This window comes from Folsomia candida, unplaced genomic scaffold (assembly GCF_002217175.1).
Source record: "Folsomia candida strain VU population unplaced genomic scaffold, ASM221717v1 Fcan01_Sc067, whole genome shotgun sequence".
Lineage (NCBI taxonomy): Eukaryota > Metazoa > Arthropoda > Collembola > Entomobryomorpha > Isotomidae > Folsomia > Folsomia candida.
In genome coordinates, this window is record NW_019091259.1 from 249,307 (window position 1) to 259,814 (window position 10,508).

Below are 10,508 nucleotides of genomic sequence, written 5' to 3' on the forward strand. Positions count from 1 at the left end.
AATTTATTACAACATATTGAACATAATTAATTATAAGTTGTCAATTAATATATGTATAAATATTCAAAGTAAATCACGGGTTCCGAGGAATTTTCGTTTACGCATAAAAAAAGTAAGAAGAACTAACTAATAATAACCAAATTCAAGTTAATCAGGCTACTAAAATGAACCCGGAGCGAAGTAACAGCGTAACTCACATTTGTGTTAGCTGATACCAAAACCCGAGTAATGTTTTAACTTTTTGGGCTCGCAACCCCACACAGCGTCGTGCATCTCCACACCACTCCACGGGTTTAGTTTTACTCGGCATTGGATTATCGGTTATAAAAGTGTATCAGTAAGATATCTTATAAGATCATATAAATATCCTAAATTAGCAGATAAACGTTTCCTTCTAGTGTCATAGTGAGTTTTAAGTCTCAGTGAGGAGTCCAGTTCCAACTCACAAGTATTTTAAGCAAGTCACTTGTTCAATGTCGTGACCATTGTTTAGAAAGGGAGCAGGAATTGTATCATTACGTTTATGAAATATCTGGTATTTGGTCCTATCATTTTTATATAAGTGACATGGAACTCAAAATACGCTAAAGTTTTTACAATGAAATACTCTCGCACCTTGCCCTAAAGTTATGTACGTCTGCACCTACATCTAAACTTGCTATACCTTAGTGATGTCCATCTTATATAAATTGCAGTTTTCGTAATGCTAGAAGATTCCTTTCCAAACATAAGCAGTGCCCCACACAGCAGGCTAAAGAATAAAACGTAACAATAGTTTAACGATTCCTTGGTAACTTCCGAAAAAACCAACAGGGCGTGAATACGCTTTTTCATGTGAAACCACCTTTGAACGAGAATCTTACGAAAGGTATCTAGTTTTTCAACATTTTTCAAGAAATAATAATATTCCCTGTCCAGTAATAAATCACTTCGATCCTGCCAGACGGCTATTACTCCACTCTGTTCTAGCCATTATATACCAGTAAGGAAATCGGAGGACAAAAAATACTTCCTGATTAGCCAGATACGCTTGTCAAAAAATGGAGTTTCTTCCCTTCCCATAATCGTGATGTGAGTTCTTGTCGAATCCACACACCACACTACTGCCCGCAGCCGATCTAGGGTATCCATAAATTCCATAGAATCTCCCAACGGATGTTCACATTGTCCAGCGTCACAGCTTACTTTGGCCCTGCTAGTAAATGCATTTACGAAGTCTATTGTGGGTTGCGTCGTAAGAAAAATTCTACCTATAATTTTCTTCAGTTTGGTAACTACGACTAAATCTTCAGCCCAACTAGATACAACTTCGTTTATCTTATAGACGAGATTGCTTTGATCCCCGTTTTTAGTTGGGTATGACGCTTGTGTTGTAATTACTAGAGGGGAATTCGCCAGATCCTGTAACGTCAATGGAACTGTTGGCCTCACCAATGTTGTTACGGAAGTAGCCAAATCTCCGATAAAGTGAACCCAATACCATCATTAGCAGCATAAATAACGCGGCCCAAGTACAGTTGTTCCAATTTCTGCCTAACGCTATTATGGTTCATGTAATAAAATTAGAGCTTTTTTCCAAAAAATCTTATGTGTTTTGTGACCTTAATTTCTTGTGGGTGTGGTCATATTTAAAAAATTTGGGAATAGGAAATGAACCAAATTTTCTGAGGTTTCTAAAACAGTTTAAATTTTTGAAATCGGTCAAAAATTGAGGTCACAGTGAGAATTTTAACATACCCGTTTTTTGAAAAAAAAACCTAATATTTTTACATGTACCATACTCGACTGCAACCTTGGTATAAGAGAGTTATCGCGAGACAGACGGACAGACGGACGGACGGACAACACGGGTACATAAGCCCTGGGTCGGGCTAAAAAGCTACACTATATTCATTCTCTCACCCAAAAACCAGTTTGTGCTTTTTTTTGTGAAATCCAGTGAAATCGATACGACCTAGGTTTGCACTTGTGGCTCATTTTGTCTCTAAATTTACTAAATACTCGCGGGCAACAGTCTAATATATTCATTTTTAAGCATTCCGGCTGGAAAGTCACCTAAGAATAAATATGTCCATGCGGAAAGTTGGGTTTGGTTGACCAAAAGTTACGCAAAGTGGTTCCCCTGGTAGTCCATTACTAAGGGGTGAAACCCCTTTCTGGTGTTGCCTTGTCTGTCCGTCCGTCTGTCCGTTACGGACAGACGGACGGACAGTCCGTATGCACGATAATTTTTGAACGGATACGAATTAGGACATCCAACGTGTTTGTTTGGTCAAGGCGCAGGTGAGATTCGATGGAGGTCATAGGTCTCGTCATTACGTCGCCAAGAAGGTCATGACCGTGTTTTTAGAGGTTGATCGTCATGTGGGGTATCAAATTTGAAGGAAATATAACCCAGAAGTCAATGGCGTCAACGTCTCTGACCTTACAGATACCTTGTGGGGGAGGTCAAAAGTCAAACAAATGAATTTCACCGTATGGGTCTATCGAAAGCCATTGTCGAATGGGTTCAAATTACGCGGGTGCCATGTCGATATGGAGCGAAGTGTGAAGGGGCAATTTGAGAGGTTGGGAATTAAAACTGGGCAAAAAAGCAAACCTGGCTTCCCATTACAAACTCTAAAACAAGTTATGCAGTAAAACCGCGGAAAAGAATCCATTTTTTCATTACATGAGGAATTTTTAACGAAATTGATCATAAATTTTGTAGAATATAAATTTCGAAAAAAATTTCATACAGTGAACTCCACATGACCATCTGGAATACGATTTTATAAAGATTGGGTCGAAAAAGCGTGTCGTCTATGCTCCACCCGTTTGAGGCTGACGCTGTCCTGAATGGACGTTTTTAATTTTCCTGGATTAAGGAAGCATTATATCAAAAAACCTCATCAGGCACTTATTGTGCCCAAATAGGTTGTGAATGTTATTGTGCTAACCGTTTTTATATACCGTGCACCCTGACCATTTGAGAACGTTTTTAGTGTCCCCAGGACCATATGACACATGACACAGAAAGGTGAATAGGGCAATAACTAAACAAAATTTCAAAAAACCGTGTGCGTACCCTATCCCTAGAAATTGAAGGGGCTTCTAATGCTTTTTACCGCATCTCTCTATCTTGTAAGGGCTACCCACACGGACTATTCAAATTTAACGTTGGAGTGAGTGACGACATACCATATGTTACACATATACCTTTTTTAGATTTAGATTTATTCATCAGTAAAGAGCAACAATACATCATAAAGATTCATCGACGGGCTCGCTTAGTCATCAATTAAGTATAGATTTGAAAGATTAACATATAGATAAAAAATGGAAGGTATAGTTAGGAATATATATAACAAGTAATATATTTTTAAAATCAGTTTAGGGCAATTTTCATGGATCATTGCTAACATATTTTGAAAACGGTTGTTCATTTTCTCGAAATCTAGAATTTAGTAAATCGACAATAGCTGGTAAAGTGGAATTCTGGTAACATACCCTATTACATTTGAACGGAACAAAAAAGTTTTTCTTTTTAAGTCTAGAATTGTTGGAATTAAAATCGGGCAGCCAGTTTCTATATTTGGGATTATTAAGTAAATTTAAACCAAATTTGAATAATTGATTCTCTCTACGCTTATCTAGAAGGTGTAGACCATACTTATCGAGAAGCTCAATATATTCTACAGAGAATATTTTGACTCTTCTTCCAAATATGATTTTTAAAACACGGCACTGGATCTTTTCTAAATCTTCCATTTGTTGGGTTGTGAGTGCATGTCCCCATACAGGCGATGCATATTCCAGTACTGGGATGATGGAGGATTTATAGAACGCCACCAGCTCGATTGGTTGGAATCCGAGCTTTTTCATAGCTTTTAGTGCCCAAAAGCGTTTCGACGCATTGGACACCATGCTAATAACCTGGTCATCCCATGTTAATTTGTTGTTGATAATAACCCCAAGCACTTTCATTTGTTGTTGTTGTGGCACTGTTTCTCCTAAGAGATTGAAATGCCAGTGGTCACTGGGTTTAGTTCTCGAAAAGTCACATTTGACTATCACCGTTTTCTTCACATTTAGGCTCATCTTTATATTTCGGGTTGCTTCATGTAGTAGGTCGGTAGTGGTGAGGTCATCAGGGGTAGATTCAATGGCTGCTGCTGTCGCATCATCCACAAACCCACACACATGGAGGCGAGACAGATTAGCCACTTGTTGGAGTTGTTTCAGGAATGGGTCGAAAACGACAATAAACGTAAGGGGTCCGTTCAGGGTCCCTTGTGCCAGACCACGAGTCATACGCCGGAAGCTTCATGCAGCATGAAAGTAAATGGGCAAAAATGGAACAAGATTTTAGTTTTATCTTGAAGTTCTAATAACTAAATATTTTGAGCATATTACATTGTATTCGAAAGCTCGCCACCATCGACGGGTAAATATTTTGAAATTCTAGGTAAATACGAATATGAAGGAATTTCCGTGAAGGATCTTTGTGGTCAGATTTTTCATAGGTATTCAAGGGTTTTTAACAATCTGTTCAGCTAATGGGGATCCAGGTTTGCTTTTTTGCTCAGTATATTTTGCAGTTTTTGCACTAACAATCCGCTAAAAATGCATATTTACATGTAAAGTTAAAATTTAGCTTCAAGATTAGGTACATAAAAATTTACCCGATTTTGCATTGTGCAAAAAAAATAGCAAAAAAGAGCAAATATGTTTTATTTTTAATTACTGGTAGGTTTGAATTCATTAAGTTTCCATAATAACTAGATTGTTTAATATTCTTGATTTTCTGACAAGGGACACTTGCAACCTGTCCATCGAATCCAAGGTTCCCATTTATACCAAACTGTTCAGTATATATGGGACTTTTCCCCTAAAGTGAAGAAATTTCCGTATAAAACTAACTTTTCGTCACGGTGTGACGATATTTGTGACGAGCGGTGGACGATTGGGGAGAGGTAGTGAATTGGAGGAGAAAAAAGTGCAGTGAGTGACCCCGGTAGTCACTCACCGCTCGTCACAGATATCTTCACACCGTGAGGAAAAGTTAGTTTTACACGGAAATTTCTTCACTTTTAGAGAAAAATCGCATACATATACTGCACAGTTTGGTATAAGTGGGAACCCTGGATTCGATGGACAGGTCGGAAGTATCCCTTGTGAGTCAATTAAAGCTTTAGTTGCAGTTCAGATTGAGGAAGCACTTTCTTTACGACAAACTGGACAGAGCGACAAAATAGTGATGAGTAATCCTCAACTCCAACAATCCAATTTTTTGTAGGGACAAATGATAACCGATCGATGCAGTCTCTCCAGCATTAGCTTAATTATTTATGGTAAGTAGTTAATTAATTAAATTATTTAGTATAACGATAAATTCTCAGTAATATTTTTTTCTTGCAGCCCGGTGAAGCCGCAAATATCCAGTGATACATTTGAAGGTAAAAGGTAAGTAATGTTATGAATGATGTACTGGAGTATAATTAAGTTTGTTTAATACGTTTAATCTTCAATTAATAAGGTTATTAAACTACAATGCAGATCAAGATTAAGAAGATGCCTCCCCGTGCCCATAATCTGCCTCCTCCTCCTTTGCCAGAAATCTCTACTTCGTCCCCTCTGATAATCCTACCCCCCCCCCCACAATATGGCTTATTACATTTTCTCCACTATTTATTCAAATGTATGTATTTTATTTGTTCAAACTTTTTCAACCATAGCCAATAAAGTTACAAATCTAAATTTAAATCTAAATTAACTAAAATAGTCCCACCGTAACATACTTTCATGCTCATAACAATAATTTTTGACTACTGCTAGTGACACAAGTAATGGTGACATAAGAGTGACATCGTATTGGTGACAATACTACGTATACAAAGAGGACTCTGAGATCGATTTCAACTTGCGATATTTTAGGCTCAAGTGGGGACTTCAAGTTGAAATTCATAACAGATGTACACAATACTATGTATCAAAATTGTTCATAACAAATTTTAGGTCAATAGCATAATAAACAAGGTCCCAGAAAAGGGGAAATCTTAGTGAGGATTGGCACAATTACAATATTGAATACATTTTGGTTGGAGAATGCTTGCGTTACCGCTCTCTGACCATTTACCTGGATATACGAAACATTATCTTGCAATTCATCATTTACTTAAGTATAGCCGGTTCGAAACCTCAGAATCCAAAATTTTTTCTTGACAATTATTGAATGTTTACTAATAAATGATATCTCAGAAAAAATTTATATCCTCAGTTCATATAAAGTTATTCGTATATCCAATGATAGTTCAAGAGCAGTGATGCAAACATTCTGCAACCAAAATGTATTTAATATTGTAATTGTGCCAATCCTCACTAAGATTTTCCCTTTTCTGGGACCTTGTTTATTTAATACTTGTAATTGGGTTATTTATAAAACATCACACATTCCTCCAAATGCAATGAAAGAGATCAAAATTATTGATTTTTCTGCATTTTTCTCAGGTCAGGAAAGTTACCATGGTGCATTAAAAATGTCATGGTTACGGCGAAGCCTTAGATTGCTTTTAGACCCCCCACCTCTCTAATTGCGTGCACAAAGATAGGAGTCGATGGGTTTGTGGTACAAAAAAACTCTCAAAGCAAAAATTGCGCGGAAGGACGATGGGCACTATATTTTCAATTCAAACGCCGCAATAAATTACTCCTACTTCATTTTAAACAGGTTTTAAACTTTGTACTCGAGTTATGCACGACTTTTTTCGGATTAATGTACTGCTTTGATTAGAAATTATGGTGTAGCATCTAATTAGGCTTAGATTAAAACAAATCCGGCGTTTATCGGTTGAGAAATGAAAAACTTTTAATGGTGGCATCTGCAGCTACTTTTTTAAATTCTACTTTTATCAACCTCAAATAAGGTTGATATTAGCAACCAAACTAAGCAGTTATGGGCTTTAGTTCATAGTCCTCACCTGAGACCGTTTTTTAAGAAAACATTTCTACTTGTTTGCACTTTGATTTTACTTGCATACACGTTGTCAATGACATTATTTTTTACCATTGTATTTACCAATTCCCATTCATCTTTTCGGATTTAAAACTTGAATATCTTTGTCAATTCTTAATCGATTTTGATCACAAAGCGCTTTAAATTTGCACAATTGTTAGCATTAGAAGTGGTTCTTCAGAAAAACATCTACTGTGTATCAGTAATTAGCAATAAATTTAAATGTGTGACAAATTGCATTTTTCGGCATATTTTATCGTATAAAACACGTAAGACTTAAGATATTCCCTAACCTAACCTAACCTGACCAGATCTGGAATTTAACTTGCATAACAATGATCTGGTTAAAAATTTCATCAAAATCGGTTAAAAATTGACTGAGAAATCTGACAATGTCACTTTTTTGGGGTATAGTCAATGCATACTTCGTGATTTTTTGTTGCCTGGTTGCCTCACTAAGAAAAAATGCCCACAGTCACCTTAGGCCCCATGTTGCCAAAAAAGCAGATGCAGAAGCTACAGACGAATGAATTCAAACAAATCGCTGGCGAGGGTACATATGAGAAGGAAACCTTATTTTACACCCTCTAAGCATGTATAGGGTGGGAAATATGTATGGCAACAGGTTTCCCATGCGTTTATCTTTGTTGGCGGGAAAGCTAAAATTTTGAAACTTAGTGTTAAATGCGAAATTTAATGAGCTAACAGGATCAGAAAACCAAATTAAGATATCTTAGTCCGTTCAGAAATGGTAGCTAGAAAGCCAAAACAAGTTGAAAACAGAGTTTGCCACTCGTACGAAAACGCGTTCTTTCATGACCGGAAAAACATTCGTTCGAATTTTCTCTTCGAAGGAATGGACTTTACAATAATTAATCTGTACAACACATATAGAGTGAATAAGAAAACGATTATTGCAAAGAAAAATTTGGTCATCCTGTTCAGCTGTAGTCATTGAAATTGGTGCTTGAGCTTGGAAGAGCTTGGAAAACGCGTTACCAAAAACCCAAACAGTCCAAAATGCTTTTTGGGGAACAGGTTAGGAATATCAAGATTATGTGTGTGGCATATTAAAGCCAAGAAGTTGGGCTTCAAGATGTATCAAGCCAAATTAGTCAAAAATTTTTACTAAGGTCAAAACTTCATGTCAATACCAACGGTCTGAAAATGTGTGAAGCAATTCTTGAGCAAAGTACCACAGGATTCATCGTCATGGATGACGAAACCTAGAACCCTGTGGGTCCCGAAAGTGTTTACCACGTAAAGAACTACTCATGAGCTAACTAAAAAAATGTAAATGTAAAAATATAAATTTAAGCTTATGAGAAATTTTCCTAAAAATATGGCTTGGCTTGCGCTGGATGAAAATAAAAGGGTTTCGAAATCATTCATTATCACTTAGATGTTGAATCTTAAAGGGCACCCGAGAGTATGCGTCATGAAGAGGTTGATCCCCTTAATTACAGACTGTCTCATCTGATTTTAGCCCACCTTGAAAGGACAAACTTTAGTTGATATTATCTCAGAGAATATATGTAGTAGGCCCCTGAAATTTTTATGGTGTATACCTTGATATCAAGTGCGCCCACCATTGTTGTTTAGTATTTCCTCAATCCTGGTTTTAAACGTCTATGACAATATTTCCAATAGCTCAACCGGACGTGAAAACCACCTTTGACGAAAACGAGCCTCCAGTTCCTCCAAATTCTTGGGTTGAGGATCTTCATAAGCAGAATCCTTCAGAATAGCCCACAAGCTTTCTATTGGGTTAAGGTCTGGATTATATCCTGGCCACACCCCCTTACCCCATGTGGTACAAGGTAGAGTGTCCAAAAACTGTTGTGTCGGCTTTGCGGTGTGGCTGGGGCACCATCTTGGAAAGTTATTTTTCTCTTGTTGGGCAATAATACAGAAGAGTCCATAGCGTTAGTATGTACAGGCGAAATTGATTCCCTGTGGTCTTTCCTGTGATAGTCTAGCCTTTTGATACTATAGGCAGGTTGCTTACCCCTCTTGCACAAAATCCTAAAGCAACCATCAGTTTTGGAATGTGTTTCGGTCTTAAAATCGGCTGAACATCATTTTGTTCTTTTGTCCTATACCGTGAGGTCCTTCCAAGTAATTCTACCTATGATTTATACGAAAAAAAATTCCAGCCCGTTTTCCCTGTCCAAGTCTTCCGTCGTCCAAAAAAACCCTGTTTTCGCACCATTTCATCAAATTTTTGTTCTATCCGCAACATTTTTTTGACCCAGTAACGGTTTTTTCGGTCTTCTATAAGCCTTGCGTCCCCATTCGGTTTGTTTTAGGCACCTTTGTACTGTGCTCCTACTAATTGTCTTATTTTTTCTTTGATACCGTTCTTAGAAATATAGACGTCTTTGGCACTTGCGCACAGAAGTATTAGTTTTCCGGTACATATGAGACTTAATTGATCTTTTTGCGGAAGGGGACAACTTTACCGACTTTTTTGGCTTCATTTTGTGCTTTGCAAATTTTTTATTCTTCCAGATTTTAACAGTTCCTCGAGAACATCCTATTTCTGACGCTATTTGTCTCTCGCTGTATCCTACAGCACTGAAGGCTTGAATACAAGCCCGAGTCACCTCACGTCCTTCCTTGACCTTTGACCTCATTGTATAAAAAATATGAAAGCTGTCACCTGGTTTTTGAAAAAGTTATAAACGATTGTTTGCGCGAGCGCCCGCTGGGCTAAAAACAGATGAGACAGGCTGCACATAGAATCAAGCATGTCTTGCGTTGGTATAGGACGAGGAGAGGTTTTATTTACGCGTATATTGTGGCCAACTCTCGCCGAACCAAAAAAGTTGATTTTGCAGAAAGAACTGTAACGCTCCAACGTACCTCAGACGCATCTAATTTAACGATTGTTGGCATAAATCAAGAGAGAATATTCCAGGCGACAAAACTCACTGAAAAATTTCAGAGGATTTGCGCAGGTGATGAGAGGAATAATCAAACGAGTTGCATAAACGAGTGGCGAAGCCAAAATCGCGTCCTTCCAATTAAACCTTTGTTACACCGGACGGAATGCGGTATATTGACCACTGATGTGTCAAAATAACTCGGCAATATGTACATCTATAACTCCTCAAAATTTCATTTGAATTCATGCAGCGATTTATTTTCAACGGGTCATTAAGCCTCACCTATGCAAAAATGTGCACAACATATGGCTTTTTCCAACAATGTGAAAGAATTTCCGTGCAAAAATCACTTTTCGTCAATCTGTGACGACGATACTTGTAACGAGCGGTCGACGATGGGAAAGAGGGAGATGAATGAGGTTCAGGCGGCTGAGATGTTTTGACCTCTCCGCACGGTAATGATTTACTACCACGTTATTTTCAGTGCATAACCGATGTTGAATATTAATAAACTATACGTCCTGAGGTCACCATTCAGAAATGAAAAACTTCTAATGAAATCTTGCGTCTGCGAATTTGAAATTACCCTTGGAAAATATTTATATCTAATCATTCACTGAACAAAA

General features: G+C 37.6%; 1 protein-coding gene across 1 annotated transcript; it reads right to left on the reverse strand.

The window, feature by feature from the left end:
- Positions 1 to 3,384: 3,384 nt before the first annotated feature.
- On the reverse strand, positions 3,385 to 4,293 carry LOC110862749. Its single transcript, XM_022111965.1, has one exon. The coding sequence runs from the start codon at positions 4,291 to 4,293 to the stop codon at positions 3,385 to 3,387; it is 909 nt and encodes a 302-aa protein (XP_021967657.1).
- Positions 4,294 to 10,508: the final 6,215 nt, after the last annotated feature.

Bases quoted from the DNA above. Each gene is read 5' to 3' on its own strand.
- LOC110862749 (XM_022111965.1), bottom strand. From the start codon at position 4,293: ATGACTCGTGGTCTGGCACAAGGGACCCTGAACGGACCCCTTACGTTT.